Source organism: Buteo buteo, chromosome 9 (assembly GCF_964188355.1).
Source record: "Buteo buteo chromosome 9, bButBut1.hap1.1, whole genome shotgun sequence".
Classification (NCBI taxonomy): Eukaryota; Metazoa; Chordata; class Aves; order Accipitriformes; family Accipitridae; genus Buteo; species Buteo buteo.
In genome coordinates, this window is record NC_134179.1 from 45,855,826 (window position 1) to 45,877,308 (window position 21,483).

The window sequence follows — 21,483 nt, forward strand, 5'->3', positions numbered from 1 at the left end:
TTGCTTCCCGGGCCGCGACGCCAGTGCATTGGGCTGAGTGCTTCCCGCTGATCCAGGTGTGAGTGCCGCCGGCCGCACCCCGCTGAGCCGGTGCTCCCCTCCCGAGGGTGGCCATGACCCATCGGTGACAAACCCCATTCCTTCTTGGGGGACAGGACAGCCCTGCCCCGGACAGAGATGCAACAGGCTGCTCCACCGCCAGCACTGTCTCCCCTTAGCTCTGCCCCGAGCCCCGAGCCCTGCCCACGGGTCTGGGGGCTCAGCCCCATCCCCTGTCCCGGTGCCCGGCTCCACGCAGGGAGGGCAGAGCTGGGAAAGCCCTGGTAAATGGGAGCTCCAAGGCAGGGCAGGGTGGGGTGCTGGCAGCCTCCCCGCCGCCCCCTTCCTTCCCTTCCCTTCCCTTCCCTCCCCCGGGGCGAACGCCGTGATTCAGCCTCTCTCGGTTTCAGTCCTCGCAGCCAACTTCCATGGGGAGCAGGAACGCACCCGGCGCGGCAGGGAGGAGCGAGGCGGCCGCACGCTGCCCGACGCCCCGTGCTCAGAGCAGGCGCAAGCCTGTCTGCAGTGACAGCAGCCTCCGAAACGGGCTCCAAAATGCCCTGACACCGGCGGGAGGGGGTCGTCCCACCTTGCTGCCCTGGACCCACATCGGGGAATGCAGGCTGCACCCTCTGGACAAGCAGCAGGACGATGCACCCCCCAAGGACCAGTGTCAGGGTGATGCACCCCCGTCAAAACAACCAGCAGGTGATGCACATCACACCCGGAACAGCCGTATTGGGGTGAGGCATGCTGCCCCCCAACCCTCCCTGCAGCCCCCCCATACCACCTGGCAGCTTTTCCTGCACAACGGGGAGTCCCACATCCCCGTAAGGATCCCAGCGTGGTTGTGGCCCCCTCAGGAACCCCCAGCCCCACAAGAGCCTGGCTGCTCTCATGGCCCTCAAGGTTCCCCAGCCCCACAACCTCCCCCTCAGCCCCCTGTGGGGTCTGCCCCACTTTATGGGGGCATCCAGCCCCCCAACCTGTCCCTCCCCCTCCCACAGCAGGGCCTCTCCCAGCCCAAGCACCCAGCTCCCACAGCGAGCAGCAGCACACCTTAGCCTCAGGGAGCCTGGAGGCAGAGGCAGCCATGAAAAGACCGGTCCGGATTTTATTAAAAGTTCAGCACCAGTAAATATAAAAAAAAAAGCGACTGTGCAAGTCGGGAAGTATTAAATTAACGGAGCTTAAGGCTACAGAGGGCTGGTGTGGCAGAAATTCAAGGCACACGCAGGGCACGGGCAACGCACCCTTGCCAGGCTGCAGCCACGCGGCAGCATGGGGACGCCGGCACACCGGGAGCCCCGCTGTAGCACCAGGCCGTGGGCTCTGAAGGGGGGTGGCTGGTGGGCTGGGAGGCTGGAGGCACCAGGGTAGAAGCCCCGGGGAGCCCTGAGGAGGGGCAGATCGGCACGCGCGCCCGGCTCCGGCAGCACCGTGTGTTGCTCCCAGAGCAGGGGCAGCCCTTCAAACCCCTCGAGACAAGACAGGGGTCGGTCCTGGCACACCATCCGCAGGTCCTGGGGAGGGGCTGAGGGACACAGTACCCACCCCCCAGTGCTGCGGGGCACCGCCGCTGGCCAGGGGTCCTGGGGACATCGGGGACAGGGGTGGCCCCGGGGGAGCTCCCGGGCAGGCAGGGAGGTTTGGCAGTGCTGATGCTCCACCGATGGGAACTGGGCTGCACTCAGAGCAGCAGATGTCCAGACGGCAAATGCAGCCCTGCCGCAGGGCACCGGGCAGGATCAGCCCTTCCCCGCGAGCCCAAGTTTCTGCGCGACGGCTGGCAGGAGCCCAAAGCCCGGCGTCCCTGGGATGGCGTCGCAGGGCCACCGCCATCCAGCTCTGTCGGGGCCGGGCGCCCCTTCGCCTGGCTCATCGCAGGGTCTCTGCAAACAAGGAGGGCTCGGTGGAACCGGGGTGCGGGCAGCAGCCACCCCCACCCCGCGGCACGGCCCCTGGCATCAGGAACCTTGGTTGGCTTTGTCCCCCTTGGTCTTGGGTTCCTGCCACCACTCCGCGAAGAAGCCCTCCTCGTAGTCGCCTTCGCCCTCGAATTCGCCGTCAGAGGGCAGGTTCCGTGCCTCTGTCTCCTCGCTGCTGTCCACCTCCATCTGCAGCACGGGACGGGCAGGAGGAGGCAGCGGGGCTCAGCGGCCCCGTCCGCAGCCTCTTCTCCAGGACTGGTTTGGGGGTCGGATCCCCACCCAAGGAAGGGCCCTGCCCTGGGGTACCCACAGCACTCACCCGCACCACCCAGCACCCCCAGAAGCACCCGGCTGCATCCGCGCCAGGGATGTCATTTACCTCGTCGTCAGCCTGCAGGTACTGCCTGGCGAAGTCCAGCATCTTCTTTTGGGCGGCCGTCCGGTTGTGGTAGCGCATGGCTTCCTGGGCACGGGGAGGGAGCGGGGGCTGCGTCAGCCCCTCTGCTGCCAGCAGAGCCACGGGACCGGGGTCTGGGGGGTCCTCACCGGCCGGGGCTCGAAGTCCTCCTCCTGCAGGCGCCAGCGCTCACGGTGGAAGCGGTAGTAGACCAGGTTCTGCTGCATCACGGCATCGTCCGGATCAAAGAGCATGTAGCTGGAGACGCTGCGCACCGCGTCCCGCACGTCGTTCACTGTGGGGAGCAGCGCCGGGTGATGCGGGGCGGGGGGGGGGACGACTCCCCACCCAGGGGCCCACAGCACCCTGGGGTGCCCCAGGGCCACAGTCCCCTGCTCCCGCCGGCACTCACGCTTGTAGTAGGCGAACTGCAGGTAGTGGTACATGGTGGCCACAAACTTCTCCACGAAGTAGCCGCCCACATTGGGGGTGAGCTCAGTCTCGCAGTCCACCTTGCACTGCAGCACGCTCACGAAGTGGTCTGGGGAGAGGCGTCAGGTGCTGTGCCCCCGGCCCCCCCCCGACCCCCGAGCCTGCCGGCCCCCAGTCCCCTGCCCAGTCACCTGCGATGGCGGGGTAGAAGTCCTTGAATTCCTGCAGCTCGTAGGCGCCCTCGCAGCCAGCCAGGCAGTCCTCGTACGCCTTGTAGTACTCAGTCAGCGCCTGCTCCATGTCGGCCGCGCTGCTCCGGAAATCCCCGTTGTTGTACAGCTTCACCGACCGCACGAATATCGGCTGCCGGGGACCAAGCAGGCACCGCTCACCTCCTCGTCAGGCACCACAGCCCGGCTCTGCCCTCCAGCAGCACCGACCTGCCCCACTCTCCCCGAGGCAGCTCTGTCCTCAGCACGGGCCCCCCAGAGATGCTCTTTTGGGGGCAGGAGGTGAGCGACCAGGGCTCAGCGAGGGAGAGCCGCTTCCCTCGGGGTTCGGCAGGACCAGGCTTTGGCAGCCAGGCGCGCACCGAGCCCCGGGGAGCCCCTCTCCCGCCTCAACCCCATCCCCTCCTCACCTCGTAGGGCTGAGCCTCCAGGTCGACCAGGTATTCATCCACGTCCAGCATCGTCCTGTAATAGTTCAGGTACTTCAAGGTCATCTCGTGCTTGGGGTTCTTCTGCAGGAAGGTGTGGGCAGCGGACACCGCTTTCTCAATCTTATTTGACTGGGGAGGGAGGAAGAGTTGGTGCCGCAGCCTGCCGTAGGGGCAGCCAGGGATGACACTGCGGCTGCGGGGGGCTCAGCACCCAGCCAGACCCTGGGGCTGCAGGGCAGAAGGCTGGTCCTCGGGAGGGAACAGCCCAGCACCCACAGTTGCCAGCCCCGAGCCCAATCATCTGCTGGCAGCGATGGACAGACAGGATCCGGGACCACAGACAATGCAGATAAATCCAGCCACACCGACATCCCCCTCTGTGCCCGTCGTGGGCATGGGGACAGCTCGGCCCCTCCTGGACCCCCACATCCAGCCAGGAGTGATCCACGTGGTGTGGGTTTGAGCCACGCATCCGCTCATCTTGGGCACTGCCACCAGCCCGGGCGAGCTGCCCCCACTCCCCCACTGCTTTATGAGCTCTCAGGTTGCAACTTCAGGGGAGCGAGATTGGGGGGGTTGAATGAACTGTCCATGAAATGGGTTTTGGCCAGAGCGAGCAAGAGGAAAAGGCATTAAGGATCTAGGCCAGGCTGTCCCTCACCACTGCCAGGTGAGCGGGGCAGAAGCGCTAAGCACTAAAGCAGCATCCGCACCGGCAGCTGGCCAGCAGCGCAGCTTGGGGACCCCAACCAGCATCGATGCCTGGGGAGGGCAGCATCCCCTGCCAGAGCAGCTTTGGCCAAGTGAGGGTCACCCCAGGGCGATCCCTTATGAAATCTCCTCCACGTCTGCACCGTGAGCCTGAGAAAGCACTTCTCCCTGATTGAGCATCCAGGCACGTGTCCCGCTGCAATCACGGTGGCACCGGACCCGCCAACTCCAGCCTCTCGGCTGGGCCAGCCCCTGCGTCCCCCTCCCCAGGCAAGGCTCTGCCTGGCCAGGGGGACCTTGGGTGACCAGGGCAAGACAAGGTGGGGTGCGGGGACACAACCACAGCAGCCCCCAGTCTCGGGTGCACCCCTCACGTCCTGCCTGATGCATCCCAGATGAGGCTGACGTGCCACAGTGCAGGGGCAGGATGGAGGAGCCAGGGGTGGGGGGAATGCCAGATGGGGACTGCGGGAAGGGGGGGTGCAGGATGGGAAAGCACATGACAGCAGGGTGCAGGATAGAGGGGAGCAGGGTTCAGGGGGTGCGGATGAGGGGGTGCAGGCTGGTGGCGTAGGATGGGGATGCGGGATGGGGGTGTCGCAGAGGAGGAATAGGACGAGGGGCACAGGACAGGGGTGCAGGATGAGACAGGGGATGGGGGTGTGCCGGGGGGGGGGCGCAGAGCGGAGGGGCGCAGGACGGCGGGTGGAAGAGGAGGCGCAGCCCGGATCAGTGCAGGACGGAGGCACGGGACGCCCCCCGCTGCCCCCACCACCCCCGCCCCCGCCACGAGCCACGTTGCGCGGCATTTGCGCGCCCGCGGGGCCGCCTCACCTTGAAGAGCGCGTAGTGCAGGTACTGGTAGGGCAGGCGGCGCTGGAAGTCGCGCAGCGTCTGCGCGGGGGGGTAGCGCAGCTGGAAGACGGGCAGGTCGCGCTTGCAGGCGCGCAAGCAGCCGGCCCGGCGCAGCAGCCGCCCGAAGAGCTGCATCTCCCTCTCCCACTCCCACGCCGCGGGCTCGCCCTCCGCGGGGTCCCCCCGCGCCGGGTCCCCCTCCGCGGGCGCGGCGCAGCGGCGGTGGCAGTGGGCTTCGCTGTCGCGCAGCAGGCGGTGGAGGCGCAGGCTGGCCTCCAACGCCCGGGCGCTCTCCGCCCACTGCGCCCCCGCGTACTGCGCCAGCGCCCGCGCGTAGGCGCGCTGCAGCGGCTCCAGCGCGGCCGCGGGGAACCCGCGCACGCTGTACTCCTCGTACTGCGCCCCGCACAGCCCCGCCGCCAGCACCAGCACCACCAGCGGCGGCGGCAGCGCCGGCGCCGCGCCGCCGCCCATCCCCGCCGCCTCCTCCTCCTCCGCCGCCGCCGCCGCGCACTGCCCGCGCAGCCCCGCGCACCGCTCCGCGCAGGGGGGCGGGCGGCGGGGAAGGGGCGGTGCGCGGCGGGCGCGCAGGGTCTTAGTGCGGCTCTGCGCGGCTGGCGCAGCGCCCGCGGGGTGCGCTCGGGGAGGGGATGGGGGGGGGTTTGCGATGCGCGGTGCTGCGCGCTCCTGCGCGCTCCGCGGTGCGCTCCCGTGTGGGTGGGTGCGCGGGGCTGCGCCCTCCCCGCCGCCGGCTCGGTGCCCCCACTCGCGGGGGTTCACCCCGCGCTCCTCGGGTGCGCCCCACGCTGCGGGCTCTGGAGGATGATGCGCTCGGGGGCTGCGCGACCCCGGGGATGTGCTCGGCGCTGCAGGCTGCGGAGCGGGGAGTGTGGGGATGGGGGGGTGGGGGGGTGCACCCTGTGCCGCAGCCCCGGGGAGCGCACCCTGTGCCACACTGCGCTGCCCTGGGGCCGCTGGCCGGACCCCCCATCCCGGCTGTGCCCGGAGCTGCTCTTGCTGCCGGCTGGTGCCAAGCTGGAGGCCGCACACCCTGCGCCGTGCCAGATCCCAGGCCTCAGGGCTGCACCGCGCCAGGCCTCGGCACGGCCACGTTGGCCCCAGCCCAAGCCCAGCACTTTGTTGCTGGCTGGACAGTGGTGCTGAGGGATGTCACAGCGCAGGGCAGGAGCCAGGGCACTGCTGAGGTTTATTCTTGCAGAGCAGAGGCCGTTAGCAGTGCCCAGCACCTCCCTGCAGACGAGCAGCTCGGTAGCTCGCAGGCTGGGATGCCATCGCCCCAAAGTAAGTGCTCACTTGCCCCAGAGTCAGGCCCTGACCCCACAGTGCCACGGGAAGAGCCCCGAGTCCCCCCAAGCTACGCCGAGAGGTGCTGAGGTTGCTCAGCCCCGGCTCAGTGCGCTGGGGAGCTGCAGAGCACCCCAGGTCTGGGCTTGAGGGAGCAGATAGCGCTTTGCTTGGGCTTTTGCTCTCGCCAGTAGCACTGTGCCTCGGAGAAGCCAGGTTTCAGTTTGGGGTTATGGCCTGTCGTATCTCCCACCTGGGACTTGCCAAGGGCTCTCGCCGCGCTGCCTGTCTCTTGCCGACAGGTTTGGGGGAGCAGGGATGCGTGGGCAACATGTATGTGTACATTTAGTGCCGTTCCCGTTTGTGTAAGACCGTTAGAGGGGTAGTTTCCCATTTTTAATCATTGCCTTGGGACTGGGTAGCAGCATCCTGGGCCGTGGGAGTGATAACCGGGCCGCAGCAGGAGCGCAGCCAGCGCTAGGACCCGGGGCGAGCGGGGCCGGGATGGGACCTGCAGCTGCACAAACTTGCTTCCAAATAGCTCCCTTCGGCTTTTTCCTTCGCAGAAGGAACTGCCCAGAAAAAAAAAAAAAAAAAAAAAAGAGAGTGGGGGGAAAAAAAAAAAAAAGCAAGCAACCCTCCCGACGTGGAGCTTTGATGCTGCGGCTTCTCCCGCCGGGCCCCGCTGCCGCCGCCCGGAGGGAACTTGCCCCGGCGATGCCGCGGGGCGACCGGCGGTGGGAGCGGGGCGGGCGCGCCAGGCCCGGGGTCCACGTGTACAGAAATTCCAGCTCGGCCGGGGCTGGGCCCGCATCCCACGGGAAGGGGCGGCCGGGCCGGCCCCGCCGCTCCGCCTTCCCCCCGCCGAGCCTTTCCGCCGGCCGCAGCCTGCCAGCGCCATGTCCCCGGGCTGCCTCGTCCTCCTCCTGAGCATCCTGGGGGCCCTGGGGCTGGGCGACCCCGGCCCCCTGGAAGACGTGGTGATAGACAGATACTATATCCCCAAAATCTGCCTGCGGGAAGTCCAGATGGGGGATTTCATTCGCTACCACTACAATGGGACCTTTAAAGATGGCAAAAAGTTTGACTCCAGGTATAGCCCTCGGCTCTTTACCGAATGCATGCGGCCCCGGCCAGCCGTGTGCTGCGGGGGGGTCCCTGCATGCCTTCCTCCCCAGCCCCCGGGCGTGTCCCCCCCTCGCACCCCCAAGGGCCGGGGGGCAGCGAGGCGAGGAGCCGGCCCCGGGCCCCGCGGCTCGGACCCCCAGGAGGGCTTTCGGCGGGCGCCGGGGGCGAGGACGGGGGGGGGCCCGGCAGCCCCGTACACGTGTCAGCCCCGGCGTGGCCCCCAGCGAGCCGCCGAGCGCAGCCCCCCCCCGCCCGGGGCTGCAGCCCCTGCCCGGGCAGCCGCGCTGGCGCCCGGGGGGTTGCGGCAGCCCCCCACCCCGGGGAGCCTGCAGAGCCCTCAGCTCCGGGGCACGGGGAAGCCCGTCTCGGGCACGGACAGGATTTGGCCCGAAGTGAGACGTTTTGCACTCAAGAACATGTATGTGCATGTGCTGCACAGGCAGGGAAGACACTTAAAGCACTTTGAAACGTGGCAGCGGCCAAACCCGTCCATTACCTCGCAGGCTTCGCGCTGGCCGGGCATAGTTTTGCTCGGCCCCTGCATCCATCCTGCTCCGCTCACGCTGGCTATAAATGTTTCTGTTGGTGCAGTCCCTGATTTGCACCGCCGTGAGCAGGGGGGAGAATCAGGGACACAGCGAAGGGACAGAAACCAACTGGGCTCTGCTGGGGCTCAGCCCCACGTAGGAACAAAAACTTTCCAGACGGGCGTTTTTCAGAGCCCTGGAAAGCAAAGGGATTCTGCTCCACTTAAATGGGGTCTGATCTTTCTGGCGAGCATGAATGGGGGAGAAAATAACTGAGCCATCCGCTGCCCCTGTTGCTGCTGCTCCACACCCCAAATGCAGTAGGAGCTTGGGGACATTGACTGCTAAAATAATTCCTTGTCCTGAGGACTGCAGTGTGCTGCCAGGAGAAAGCATCAGCTGCACATTAGAGGGGACAAGGGATTTCAGTTTATCTGAAATGGCCCCAGTTGCTTCTTGGAGTATTTTAAGATTCAAAAATAAAAACAAATTTGCAGTTTAAAACTGAGACCTGGGACGTCTTTTTTCCTCCTCACTGCATAAAGCTCCAAATGTGCCATATGCAAAATGATTTGGAAGCAGCAGAAAGCCCGGGAGCTGCCGGCCTCCAGCTCAGCTCGCCCGGTGAAATCTGGGGCTGGTGTTGATGGGTTCGGTCCCAACTGAAAGCACCACCTGCCCCCTTTGCACCCAGAGGGCCCGATCCACATTCCCCTGCCTCCAGGGCGCTGGGCATGCAGGGTCAGGCCAGAGCCCTGACTGGTGCTGTGGGAGGCAGCTCCACCCCAGGCAGTGCAGGATTGATCCTGTCAGGATCAATGTTTTTGAGCTGTGGGCTCTGCCTGCAGCACAGAGACCCGCTGGCTGCGGTGGGTTACCTGCACCCCCAGGGAGGGGGCAGCCCCATCCCTCGGCTCTGCCACCGTGGCAGGCAGACACCCAGGAGCCCCGCACCGTCCCTTGGAGTTCGCAGGGTTCATGGTTTGTCTCTGGATCCTCTCCGAGCCCTCGGCGCTGGCATTGAGCACCCCCAGCACCAGCAGCTTTGGGGGCTTCGCCCTTTGCCGCACCGCTGATGGGTCTGTCCCTTCACCCCAGCTACGACCGAGGGGCCACGGTGGCCGGCGTGGTGGGCGTCGGGCGGCTGATCACCGGGATGGACCGGGGGCTGCAGGGCATGTGCGTGAATGAGCGGCGTCACCTCATCGTGCCCCCCCACCTGGGCTACGGCAGCATTGGCGTGGGTAAGGGGCCGTGGCACGGCGGGGGGACGGAGGGAGCAAACCCCCCGGGGCCAGCAATAGCGGGGACAGAGGTCCAGTGCCCGACAGGCAGGTGCTGGAGAAGGGCGGCTCCATTGCCAGGGCAAGTCGTGCCTAAGCAGGGCTTCCCCAGGAATGAGGGGTCCTGCCACCCCCGGAGACTCTGCTGCTTTCCCAGGGGCTGGCACGTGTGGCCAGCAGCCCTAAGCAGCTGCGGGTTCGGGGGGGATTTAGGGGACAGAGCCCTTGGCTTGCCTGGTCCCCGTGCCTGTCCCAGCTAAGGCGCCCTGTCCTCGCTGCCGCCCCTTTAGCGGGGCTGATCCCCCCAGACGCCACCTTGTACTTCGACGTCGTGATGCTGGATATCTGGAACAAGAACGACAAGCTGCAGATCACCACCTTGTCCAAACCGGAGCGCTGCAACCGCACGGTGGAGAACTCGGACTTCGTGCGGTACCACTACAATGGCACGCTGCTGGACGGCACTCCCTTCGACTCCAGGTACGGGGCACCAGCACTGGGATGCACCCTCACCTCGGGGCATGGGAGCTTGGATGCACCCTCCACCTTGGGGCTGGGGGCACCGGGGCTGGCAGGGACCAGGGGACACTGGCCTGGGGCAGGACGTGGGGGCCCATGCTGCACCCCAGTCAGAGCAGCCTCCCCCGTGCTCTCCCTCCCCAAACCCCGGCAGGGCCGGTGCAGCTCCGTGACCCCCAAACCAGCCTCCCACACGGCACCGCTCAGGCCGGGGGAGCTGGCGTGGCCCCCCCCGGAGCCGTCCCCTGCTCATTCCTCCCCACCAGCTACAGCAAGGACAGCACCTATGACACCTACGTGGGCACCGGCTGGCTGATCAAGGGCATGGACCAGGGGCTGCTGGGCATGTGCGCCGGGGAGAAGAGGAGCATCATCATCCCCCCATTCCTTGCATACGGGGAGAAGGGCTATGGTGAGTCAGGCATCACCCCATCATGCCCGGCCCCTTCCCTCCCGGCTCTATGCAGGGCTCCCCACGGTGCATCAGCCCTTGTCCGGGCTGACCCGTGTCCCCTCCCCAGGGACCGTGATCCCACCGCAGGCATCGCTGGTGTTCAGCGTGCTGCTGGTAGACTTCCACAACCCTAAGGACGGCATCTTCCTGGAGCACCTGGAGGTGCCGGAGTCCTGCAAACGCAGGGCTGTGATCGGGGACTTTGTCCGCTACCACTACAACGGCACGCTCATGGACGGGACGCTCTTCGACTCCAGGTGTGGGGGGGGGAAGCGGTCGAGTGGAAAGATCCCCCAGTGTCCTCTCCTGCCCCATGCTCAGCAGCCGGGAGGGGAGGTGGAGGAGAGGGCGATAATGGACATGAAATAGGCTAAAAAACCACAATACCCATTTGCTGCATCCCTAGGAGCAAGGTTTGGCTCCAGGGGGAGCACGGCAGAGGCTGGGAGAAGGGGTGCGGGTTGGGGTGCAGGGGTGGGTGGGGGGAATTGACGGGCCGGGCTCTCCTGCACGACGATGCCGGGGGCTTCTCTTGCTGCAGCTACTCCCGCAATCACACCTACAACACCTACATTGGGAAGGGCTACATCATCCCCGGCATGGACCAGGGCCTGCAAGGGGTCTGCATGGGAGAGAGGCGCCGGGTCATCATCCCCCCACACCTGGCCTACGGGGAGAATGGAACAGGTAAAGGGCAGCCCCACAGGGGTCCGGCACGCCTGCACAGCGCAGCCCTGGGCTGCAGCATCCCCTCCTCCAGCCCTGTGCACCGGCACGCTGCAGGTCTGACATAGGAAAAGCGCTGGCCAAGCGGGGCCAGCTCCTCACCCTGGGGGCCACCACCATCCCCAGGGCTCTGGGTGTTGCGGGGGGGGCACTGTGGGCAGGGGAATGGCTGACACCAACACATGCAGAGGCAGGGCTCCGAGGGACGGACATGTCATGGGACATGGGAAGAAGCAGGGAAAGGCTTTACCAGCCCTACAGCACTCCAGCAGCTCTCCCAGCAGCTCTCCTCATCCTCCTCTTCCAGGGAACAAAATTCCTGGCTCAGCCGTGCTCATCTTTGACGTCCACATCATCGACTTCCACAACCCCGCGGACCCAGTGGAGATCGAGACCGTGTACCGTCCTGAGGGCTGCAACGTCACCACCCGTGACAGAGACTTCATCCGCTACCACTACAACTGCTCCTTGCTGGATGGCACCAAGCTCTTCTCCTCGTGCGTGCTTGCTCGCTTGTGGGCTGCCCTGAGCGCACCTTTCCTTCACAGGGCCGAATCCTGGCAGGCGCCGAGCTGGGGAGCAGACGGGCACCGCAGCAGCGCTGGGACCATCAGCTCTTTGCAGCGGGCAGCACCAGAGCATCGGCCGCGTGGCAGCAGGGGTTGTGCAGCAGGGTGGAGGGTGCAGGATTTGGGGGCACGGCGGGACAGACGGTGCAGGGCTTTGGGGTGTGGTGGCGCGGAGGGCGTGGAACTTCAGGGCACGGCAGGACGGAGGGTGTGGGGTTTTGGAGCACGGCGGGATGGAAGGCACGGGATTTCAGGGCATGGCGGGGCTGCCCGCTGGGTCCGAGGAGCTTTCTCAGCCATCAGTGTGGTCATCTCTGTGCCTCCTGCAGCCACGACTACGAGAAGCCCCAGGAGGTGACTCTGGGGGCCAACAAGGTGATCGAGGGCCTGAACACCGGTCTCCTCAACATGTGCGCAGGGGAGAAGCGGGTGCTCATCATCCCCCCTCACCTGGGCCACGGCGAGAGCGGAGGTAGGGGAGCGGTGTGCGGCTGCCCGTGCAATGCAAACGGGGGGTGCTGCCTTGCTGAACCGCTGCTGGGCTCCTTCACCCTCCCCCTCGCCCTGGCTGGGGGCTGGGAGGCTTTTGCCCATCAGAGCCCAGTGCTTTGCTGGGCTTCCCAGCAGTGCAACAGCCTTCGCTTGTTTTTCCAGCCCGGGGGGTGCCAGGCAGCGCCGTGCTCCGCTTCGAGGTGGAGCTGATCTCCATGGAGGAGGGGGTTCCCGAGGGATACCTCTTCATCTGGCACGGGGACCCGCCGGCGAGCCTCTACGAGCAAATGGACCTGAACAAGGACGGGGAGATCCCCGCTGACGAGGTGAGCGAGGGCCCCGAGCACCGCCAGACTGCGGGTTTATGGGGTCCAGGATGAAACGGGGGTGCAGGGAACCCCACCCCGGGGAGCAGCACCCGAAGGGCACTGCTGTCCCCCCGGGCGTTCGGGAGCCTGAAGAGCTGTGCAGGCAAAGCACCCCAGCCCAGAGCATCGCTGCTGGGAGCAGGCAGGGCTGTGACCGGTTAGGGACACCGAGGGGCCGTGCCCGTGTCCCTGCCCCATCCTTGCTGCCTGGCTGCTGCCCTCAGCGTGGGCTGTGGTGCTCCCAGCCATGCTGGTTGCGTGGAGCAAAGCGGCATCTCTCTCCCTCTCCCCTCTCCCCGCTGCAGTTCTCTACCTTCATCAAGACCCAGGTGGCAGAAGGGAAAGGCCGCCTCATGCCCAGCTCCGACCCGGAGAAAGTCATCGCCGACATGTTCAGGAACCAGGACCGCAACCAGGACGGGAAGATCACCTCCGAGGAGCTGAAGCTGAAGTCAGATGAGGACCAGGAGAAGATCCACGAGGAGCTCTGAGGAGCGGACCCCACTCTCCCCTGGAGACAGGACTCATCCTGGCCATGCCATGGCCGGTCTCCCCCACCGGCTGCCCCAGGAATCTGCCCCTGCCCCTCCCCAGCCCTGCAGGGGGGCATATTTTGATTCCCCCCCCCCCCCATTATTTAACTGAGGGTTTTTTGACGTGTTCCTCCTGGGCAGGAAAACTTGCCAACCCCCAGCTAATAAATCCAGGCAAGAAGGTGGGAAACACCCACTTTCTTGGGAGTCTCGATAGCCCACGGGGACGGCAGCGCCCGTGTTGCCACACGCTGCCCGTCCCCCCCCCGGCTCTGCAGACGAGGATGCCAGGACCAGACCCTGGAGCCCTGCCCTGCCCCGCTCTGCTGCCGAACCCCGCTTCGACCCCCTGCTCTCAGCTCCCCACAGAAGGGCCGGGGCAGCAGCGTCCCCTCCCCAAGCCCCTGCGTCCTCAGCCAGCGACTGCACGTCCCGCTCCAGCCTCTTCGCCTGCCCGTGCTGCCTCCTGGGGCAGGCAGGCAGGCAGGAGGGGGGGCTTCCCCCCACTTCCACCACAGCATTTTGTAGTTTAGGGTTGGGGGTTGTTTTTTTTTATATACACATATAAAATTCTTTAGAGAGGAGAAATAAAGAGAAGGCTTTCGCACTGGTCCCTGCTGCTGGCCCAGCCTCTTGCTCCCAGCTGCCATCTTCCCCAGGAGGAGAGGCTGGAGGGGGCTCAGGTTCCCAGGGAGAAACCCCGATACCCCACAGGCATCCACCGTTCCAGAAAACCTGCTCCTCCCCCTCCTCAAGCCAGCAGAGATGGGACCTGGCAAACCCCTTGTCAGCTGAAAGAAGGAAAATGGAAAACATCTCCCACTCAAGCCCTCAGGGAGCAGCATCGTCCCCATCCGCGTCCTCCCTGCCCCGCAGCGACAGCCCTCAGTGATTGAGAAAAATCAGCCCAATTTCATTTTCATGCCTAAAAGCAGCTAATTAACTTGGCACTCTCAGGTTTGCCAGTTGTGACCAGCACAGCTCCATCACCTCCCACCAGCTCTAAAAGCTTTCGCACAGTGTGTCTTGCAGACAGAGATAAAAGAAATGCGAGAACAGAACAGTGCAAAGGGTCAGAGCAAACCCCTCAAACGATGACTTCTACCTTGCACCAAATAAATAATTTCTACTGGTTTCCAAGGAGTTTGCCTCTGCGTCATCTTACTTTGCCATGAAACATCCCTGTGTGTCCGGGCAGCGGTGCAGAGCCTCACCTCACCGGTCCCTGGGAGCGCGGTGCCCGGGGGGATTTCAGGCACCAGCATCTGCTGGGTGGAGCAGGAGAGAAACCAAAACTCAGCTCCTGGGATCCTCCAGCAAAGACGGGTTGTGCTTCAGCTCCAGCTCGGAATGCCCGGTGATGGCCGGCGGGCTCCAGCAGGGATGGGATGACCTGGAGCTGGGCTGCGGAGATGCAGCTGCCAGCACCAGCCCTGGGGAGGAGAGCGGCTCCAGCCGCAGCTCCTCGGCGCTGGGTACAAACCACTCATGGCCCAGCTTTAGCCAACGTTTTTATTTCAACAAGAACAAAGCCTGCGCTTTCAGAAGTCACATTTACTTGTCCCGCAACATGGAGGGCAGCAAGGGCTGAACCTGGAGCGGCCCAGAGCTCACGAGCCAGAGCCGCCCCATCCAAAGGCGGCAGGGCAGGGGCTGCCAACCTGTACCGGGCCACACCGCAACAAAAACAGCCCCCAAAATGCCGTATCAGAGCTCACCCTGCACCAGCACAGCCTCCTGCCGCCATCAGAGCGGGCAGCAGGACGGGACGTGAAAGCAGTTTCCCACGTAAGGGTCTGAATTTGCCCCTTGCTGAATCAGAGCTGTCATAGCTTTACTTTTTATGTTACCAGACATTACACAGAAATAAAAGGGGTTTTTTCTATTGCTGGTCTGAGAGCCCAAGATCAGCCTAGAAGTTTAGGGCAGAAACATGGTAAAATATTCCTTAAAAAGCAAAATACTGCTGTTGGCCTCTCTGTCCCCATCCACACCCACGAGCTGCAGACGCGCTGCTCCAAGCACCCAGCCTGCTGCTGCCACTGCCACCCAAACCCTCCCAGCCCAACCCGCGGCAGACAAACGTACGTCTTGCTTTGCGCAGCAGCAGCAGATGAGCTCCGTGGGCCTGCAGGGATGACTGGAAAAGCCTTTTTTTTTTTTTTTTTTTTACAGCAGGAGCTGTAACGGAGCAAGAGGGGCAGCAGGGCTGGGGCAGGGGGGCCAGGGAGCTGCGGGGTTTCCGTGGGGGATGCGGAGCTGGGCGATGCTAACGCCTGGCAGGGCCACGCCAGCCCACCGGCGGGCGGCACCAGCAGAGCTCAGCCCGGGCACTTTGAAGCCCACAGAGAACAGGACAAGAGAGAGACTTGTTTTCTTAGACAGGAACACAATAAAACTAACCAGCTTCCATCTAAAAATGGGTCTGTCCTCAAGCCACAGCAAACGATCTCCATTTCCGCACTCGGCTGCTGAAGCAAGTGCAGAACATCTCTGCCTGAAACATTAAATGGTTTGTTGTGGCCTCAGACGGTGGCGGGGACGAATTCTGAGTGGGAAGCAGCAGAGCTGGGCACAGGCGGGGTACAAGGAGTGGAGAAGCTTCCTCCATCTCACCCCTTCTGCTCCAGGGCTGACCGAAGTGGGTTACTGAGGTCGGGATGTGTACAACTCGCAAGAGCCAGGGCAGAGACCCTGCCCAGCGTCAGAATGGAGTCCAGCAGGTACCAGATCTACTCCAGCTTTGTCACACTCGCTGCCCAGGTGTGTGCTGAGGAGCCAGAGCTGGGACACTGCCTTCCCAGCTCAGGTCTCAGTAAAGATGTACCGGAGAATCCCGTTGACCACATCCAGCGTCTCATCGCTCTCCAGCACAATGTCGTAGGCATCCAGGTACTTCCCCCTCCGCTCTTCCACCTGCAGCATGGCCACCGGGACAGGTTGGGGAGGAGAGGGCCGCAGAGAGAAGAGAGGACTGTAAACACCAGCAGCTGAGAATGAAGATGCTGCACCCACAGCCCTTGCATTTCTTGATGCTACCGAAAAGAGGGGTCAATAACCACCCCGACAATGCCCCAGCTGCACCAGGAGCTCAGCAGACACCCCCCAGCTCCCTCTGCACACCCCACGGGAACTTGCATGAATCTCTTGCAGCCCCCGAATCACTCAGGCCTGCCCCCCTCTGCTGCCCCTCAGGCTTTGCACCTGGGGAAGGCTGGCAGGGAAGCAAGACGACTGCCCCTCACACCCACCTTGTCATTGAGAAAGCCAATCTTGAGGATGTTCTCCACACTGGGAACGCCATCTGCCATCGTCAGATCACCCATGGAGTCCCCCAGCAAGATGATGCTCGTCCTAGCGCTCAGCTGCTGGAAATACTCTGTACCCTGCAGGACGCTGTTGTTCTTGTTGTAGGTGTGGATGAGAGGTCCCTTGAAACGCTTGAGGATTCCCTGTGCAAACAGGACAGACAAACTGATCCCACAGCAATCCCTCCACTGTGCCGCAGCCTCAGTACACTTTTCTGGAATGGGCAGACGGGGTGGGGGATGCTCACAGGGCACCAGCTCTGGGTCAGAGAGACCCCCAAGGAGTCTGGGAACCCAGCAGCCACGACACACCCAGAGACAGTCCCCAGGAGTCCCCTTTTGCAGGGCAAGCCCTTCCCAGATGGTGAGAACAAACCCAAAGGATGGAGATCCTGGAGGCCTTGTTTGGGGCTCTGCGCTGCCCTGGAGCTGGTCAGGGGCCACAGAAAGCTGCAGTCAGGGGAGCCCCAGGGCAGAGCACAGCCCGTGCAGAAGGCAGGACTGTCACAGTGTCCCATGTTTCCCCCTGAGGACTGCCTGTCCCAACGCACCACCCGTGGGAACAGAGGGCTTCATTGTAAGAGACGTGCAATTTTCTAATGTGCATTGGGACTTTTCAGGCTTTACTACATCAACAAAAGCCTTCCAAGCTGCTTTAAAGGACATCTGGCCTTCAGATCAGGAGAGACCTCTGTGGTCAGTTAACTCCATCCTCACCCTGCATCAGAACAGAGCACACAGCGCTGGACAGTGCCCTTTCTGCCACCAAAAAGCAAGTTTGAAAGGCAAGGAGTCCCTGAGATCACAAGCAGATGCTCAGCTGTTCCTGCACTCTGTCTGCCCACCTCATCCGTCCTCTGCTCTCACTGCTGACCCAGCTCCCGGTGAGGGCAGGGGAACCTCTAACACCCCCCAGTGCTGATGTGCCGAGGGCTGCTACGGTGGCAGCAGGTCACAATCCCTGAAGGCAGAGCAAATGGGGCGGGAGGCCACGGCCAGCCTCTAGAACCTTCCCATGACCCAGCAAAGGGTCAGCTCCATCTACAGGGATCAAATACTTAGAAATGTTAATAAGCAGCTTTTAACCTAGTGGTGTCTCTGTTAAATGTACTGCAGCGCTCAGTCCCAGTCAAACAACTCTCCTCTCTGCAAGCTCACTGCACGTGCATGATGCGGAAACTCACATTATCGTCAAAGTCCATGTAGTTGGACACCACGTTGACGTTTGAGTAGAAGACGTTGGCCTGACGGATAACCTCTTCAAGGATGTCACCGATGCCAGCAGAGAAGATGAACAGGGGGACGTTGTACTTATGCAGCTGATCAAATAATTCATTGAATCCATCCCTAGAGCAGAAGTGTCCATTACACAGTATTGTATTACCACCTCCCAGCTCGCAGCGAGTGCCCGGTGTACTGGGGGCTGGGAGCACTCCCAGCCCAGCTGCAAGGCTCATATTTCTGCCCAGGACTTCCCAAACAGAAATGCACACGTGAGCTCTGCAAAAAGCGTGAGCTTTTTGTGACAGCAGCGTTTCTGTGGCACTCACTGTGCATGCAAAGGGTGTGAAGCAGGACCCCAGACCCCTCCTGGGAGCAGTGACCTAGCAGGGAGCTGCACAGGAACACGCAGCACACGAGCAATTTGCTCAGCATCTCCTGAACGTATCCAGCTTCTCACCAGGGGCACAGGGCACAGCGTGCCTGGACACGCGCCCATGAGAGCGGGTGCTGCCAGCCCCCTCAGAAACTGTACGTTGGAGATACGCAACAGGTCAGACTCGTTGTGAGGACGATCAGACAAACATGTAACAGTCTCAGTCTGGCAGGGCACGATTTCTGTGCAGAAGGGGAACTTGGGCTCATGAAAACCCAGACATACGATACCATTTCCTCTCTGAGGCTGGCGGTTCATTCAAACCAAGGCTTCCTGAGCCAGTTTTAGGACCATCGCTGTCAAAGTCAGCTTTAACAGCAAGTTTTAGTGCAACATTTCTGTGCCATGGGTGAAATTTGATGCTGGGTCAAGGGCCTGGATAAGGCCCAGAAGCTACAGTGTGTGGAGAGAAAATCTCTCCTGGAAGAGGGGAGCTGCGTGCCGCCCCCCTACCCTGCCCTGCAAACGGGGAGTTCTGCCCATCACCCGTCACCTCGGCCGCTCCTTGCCAAGACTCAAGGGAGGTGGAAGCGGTTTCTGAGCAGGAGGCAGTCAGCCACGAACGGAGCAGCCTGCAGCCCGGGAGTGAGCTCAGGCTGCGGCTTGTAGTGCTGACTTTCGGCTTTCTCATGGTTAGAGCTCGGCCCCAGGAAGGAAGGGAGATTTCCATCTGCCACGCTGTGGAGACTGCGTGCAGAGCAGGGTGAAAGGAAGGAGATCTGCTCGCACAGTGGCAGGAGAGAAAGGACCACAGGCAGCTGAACCCCGAGCCCGTACCTCAGCATCACGTCCGATTCTCTGACGATCTGGGCTATGTCACCCTTCTGGATCTTCTGCTGCGACAGCAGCTCGTGGGCCCTGGTCCACCTAGGGAAAGGCAGCAGAGTGAGCTTCCTGGGCAGCAACCTTAAAGCAGTCAGAAGAATAACAACTAAAATTTCCCCAGTATTGCCGCCAAGCCTAGAGACAGTTCAAGCCTTGTGTCTTGTAGTCCTCGGGGGCAAGAAGTTGCCGGGACAAGGTCAAGCTCATCACATACAAGCACTCACCACTCCACCATGAGGGGACGTTTCTCTTCCAGGGTCCGGTTGGGATCGATTTCAATGGGATAGTAATAGTGCAGCAGATCTTTCAGCTGGAGTGTTGCAGAGATGGAAAAAGAACAGAGTGAACATCACGTCTAAAGAGACTGTAAACAACAAAAAAAGTATTTCTAAATTCCTCCAAATCATCACGCTTCCTAATGAAAAACCAAACCATTTCACTAAGCAACTTCACTCTGAGCAAATCTGGAGATCTCAGGAGGAAGCGTTAACCCTCCAGCAGCCTGGCTGGCTCTCACCTCGCTTCAAATACTGCAGGTACAGATGCACACAGATACACCCTTCCTCCTCTTATCAGACTGAAAATGCCCACCACTGAGCATGCAGATTAAATTTCCCTTTTTAGCTTCTCCTTCCACCACCATTGGCTGAAATGCAGCCTGGACACTTGCCCCACTCTCTGTCCTGGCAGCAGGGCGCAGCCTGGAGAGCTGTCACATGAGCCAGTACAACCTCCTGATGATGGGTGACAGGGACGAAAACCACAGACCCCAGAAGCAGTGCCTTACAAACCAGCACCTACCTTCCTCTTGCTGTCCTCACTGATAACACGACTGTTATCGAGGATATCTGTAAAGACAATAAAATGCCAAAGTTGTAGCCCAGAAACATAAAAAGACTTGCTAAAAGGGAGCTATCCTGCATCTCCAGCGCCAGCTCTTCCCAAAAATGAGCCACACGTGGCACATCAACCTAAGCACAGGCTCACCACAAAGTCTCAACACAGCGGGTGCCACTGCAAACCCACAGCATGCATTGATCATAGGGCACTGCCCAGCTGGGAGAGAGCAGCGTCAATGCTAGCAAGCTGCAGGCTGCAAGTATTAGAAGGAGAAGCAGCAAAGACGAGGAGGCAGCTTCTGCAGCGGGCTGTGGGCTGCCCGGGGGCCAGCAGCTGCTGCTGCAAGCAGCCGAGGCCTGGAGCCACACCAAGAAAGAACAAGTCGGAGCGGTCAGGCTTGGCAAAGGAGGGAGGCAGAGGACGACAGGAGCCACGGAGACCGAGAACACAAACATGGAAAACAAACAGAATTAGCAACAGTAAAAACAAGAGCTTCGACTCACTGTGCGAAGTGGGGCAGCGTCTGCCGTTGCACCCAAACCTGCTCAGCGTCATGTCGAAGTCAGAAATGACCTGGAAGGGAGAGAAGACCAAATCTGTGCGTGACCCAGCACGCTCTGCCTTTGCCATAGCTAGCCAAGGGTGCTGCTGCCTGCAAGATGCAAATCCAGCGCTGGCACGTCTCACGTGAGGGTGCAGACTCGCAGCGGGGCACAGCAGCAACGCACGCTGATGCTCCTGCCAGCCGTGAAGCAGATGTCCTCATCTAAGACAGCCAGCACCCCTCCCACTCCAGCACTCTTATCAGCACCAAATGGCTTAATCCTGCTGACTTATTGCTGTGGGTGGAGGAGGGGTGTTTGGGGCTTGGCTCATATTTATAGTTCGCATATCAGGGAAGGAAAAGGCCCATCCAGGGAGAGCCACCGGCATGGGCTTTGATAGGAAAAGCAGCCCAGTCCTCCCCTCTTGTCTGGGGCTTCTCTCTCTCCATCTGCAGAACGCGTGGAAGGTCCCTGCACGTGGGCTGGGAGCAGCCGGGCCAGGGCCGGGGGGGGACTGAGGAAAAGGGGGGGGGGGCAGCTGAAGACAAGGACGGACCGTGAGGGCGATGCATCCGTCGCCCGCTCTCAGCTGGGCCAGCCCCGCCACCGCCGGGGCCAAACAGGGCCAGTACCTGCAGCTTGTTCCTCCCCTGCTCCTTCATGGCCCGGATTATCGCCATTACGCGCTCCCGCCGCTGTATGCGGACCGTGGCTTTCTCCAGCTCGGGCACCTGCGGGCAGAGACCCCCACCCCGTTCAGTGACGCCCCCGGGATCCCACCCAGCTCCCCGGGGACCGATGCCCTCCAGCCCCCGCCGTGCCCTCCATCCTGGCCGCGTCCCCCGCCCCCCCCCCGCCGCCTCCAGGGCCACGCTCCCCGGCCCTGCTCCCCCAAAACCTGCTCCCCGGGGACCCCCCCCACCCCGCTGCTCCCCGACCCGGGCTCCCGCGGCCCCGCTCCCCAGCCCGGCCCACGCTCCTTAGAACCGCCGGGCCCGGCTCCCGGCCCCCCCCCCGCTCCACGCCGGCCCCGGCTCCCGCGCTCACCATCGCGTCCCGTCCCGTCCCGTCCCGTTCCGCGCCGCGCAGGGCCGAGCCGGGCCGGGGCCGCGCAGCCGCGGGGAGGAGCCGGCGCGGGGGCGGTGCCGGAGCCGGGCGGACGGGGGGTGCCCGGGGGTGTCCGGGGGGTGCCCGGGGCCGGAGCCGGGCTGCCCGGGGGTGCCGGGGGGGTGCCCGGGGCCGCCCGCTGCGCTCCGGCTGGGGCTGCGCCTCCGCCCGGGGCTGCGCCTCCGCCCCGCACCCGAAGCGGATCCGCCGGTACCGGCGCTTGCGGTTGCGTTTCCTCTACGACACGCTCCGAGCCAGGAAGGCGAAAGAG

At 63.1% G+C, this 21,483-nt stretch overlaps 3 protein-coding genes across 3 annotated transcripts; 1 reads left to right on the forward strand and 2 right to left on the reverse strand.

The window, feature by feature from the left end:
* Positions 1-1,135: 1,135 nt before the first annotated feature.
* Positions 1,136-5,550, reverse strand: P3H4 (prolyl 3-hydroxylase family member 4 (inactive)). Its single transcript, XM_075036950.1, has 8 exons — positions 5,006-5,550; positions 3,440-3,589; positions 2,991-3,162; positions 2,780-2,908; positions 2,517-2,662; positions 2,350-2,433; positions 2,015-2,156; positions 1,136-1,931 (listed from the first exon to the last, which is right to left on the reverse strand). Exons 1-8 carry the CDS (start codon positions 5,498-5,500, stop codon positions 1,918-1,920), a joined length of 1,332 nt encoding a protein of 443 aa, XP_074893051.1. The 5' UTR covers positions 5,501-5,550; the 3' UTR covers positions 1,136-1,917.
* A 1,588-nt stretch (positions 5,551-7,138) lies between these two features.
* FKBP10 (FKBP prolyl isomerase 10) lies at positions 7,139-14,070 on the forward strand. Its single transcript, XM_075036553.1, has 10 exons — positions 7,139-7,424; positions 9,085-9,230; positions 9,560-9,749; positions 10,055-10,200; positions 10,310-10,499; positions 10,784-10,929; positions 11,276-11,465; positions 11,867-12,009; positions 12,192-12,355; positions 12,703-14,070. Exons 1-10 carry the CDS (start codon positions 7,231-7,233, stop codon positions 12,886-12,888), a joined length of 1,695 nt encoding a protein of 564 aa, XP_074892654.1. The 5' UTR covers positions 7,139-7,230; the 3' UTR covers positions 12,889-14,070.
* A 358-nt stretch (positions 14,071-14,428) lies between these two features.
* NT5C3B (5'-nucleotidase, cytosolic IIIB) lies at positions 14,429-21,350 on the reverse strand. Its single transcript, XM_075036558.1, has 9 exons — positions 21,153-21,350; positions 20,738-20,836; positions 20,064-20,133; positions 19,522-19,568; positions 18,945-19,030; positions 18,673-18,762; positions 17,423-17,585; positions 16,182-16,382; positions 14,429-15,846 (listed from the first exon to the last, which is right to left on the reverse strand). The coding sequence occupies exons 1-9, from the start codon at positions 21,153-21,155 to the stop codon at positions 15,736-15,738; spliced, it is 870 nt and encodes a 289-aa protein (XP_074892659.1). The 5' UTR covers positions 21,156-21,350; the 3' UTR covers positions 14,429-15,735.
* Positions 21,351-21,483: the final 133 nt, after the last annotated feature.

Excerpts from the sequence above, each read along its gene's own strand:
- P3H4 (XM_075036950.1), bottom strand. The coding sequence starts at position 5,500 with ATGGGCGGCGGCGCGGCGCCGGCGCTGCCGCCGCCGCTGGTGGTGCTG. Across the intron at positions 3,590-5,005 it reads TGCACTACGCGCTCTTCAAG|TCAAATAAGATTGAGAAAGC; the intron begins GTGAGGCGGCCC and ends CTCCCTCCCCAG. Across the intron at positions 3,163-3,439 it reads TGGAGGCTCAGCCCTACGAG|CCGATATTCGTGCGGTCGGT; the intron begins GTGAGGAGGGGA and ends GGTCCCCGGCAG.
- FKBP10 (XM_075036553.1), top strand. The coding sequence starts at position 7,231 with ATGTCCCCGGGCTGCCTCGTCCTCCTCCTGAGCATCCTGGGGGCCCTG. Across the intron at positions 10,930-11,275 it reads CTACGGGGAGAATGGAACAG|GGAACAAAATTCCTGGCTCA; the intron begins GTAAAGGGCAGC and ends CTCCTCTTCCAG. Across the intron at positions 12,010-12,191 it reads GGGCCACGGCGAGAGCGGAG|CCCGGGGGGTGCCAGGCAGC; the intron begins GTAGGGGAGCGG and ends TTGTTTTTCCAG.
- NT5C3B (XM_075036558.1), bottom strand. Across the intron at positions 19,569-20,063 it reads ACGCTGCCCCACTTCGCACA|ATATCCTCGATAACAGTCGT; the intron begins GTGAGTCGAAGC and ends TTGTCTTTACAG. Across the intron at positions 19,031-19,521 it reads GTGAGGACAGCAAGAGGAAG|CTGAAAGATCTGCTGCACTA; the intron begins GTAGGTGCTGGT and ends GCAACACTCCAG.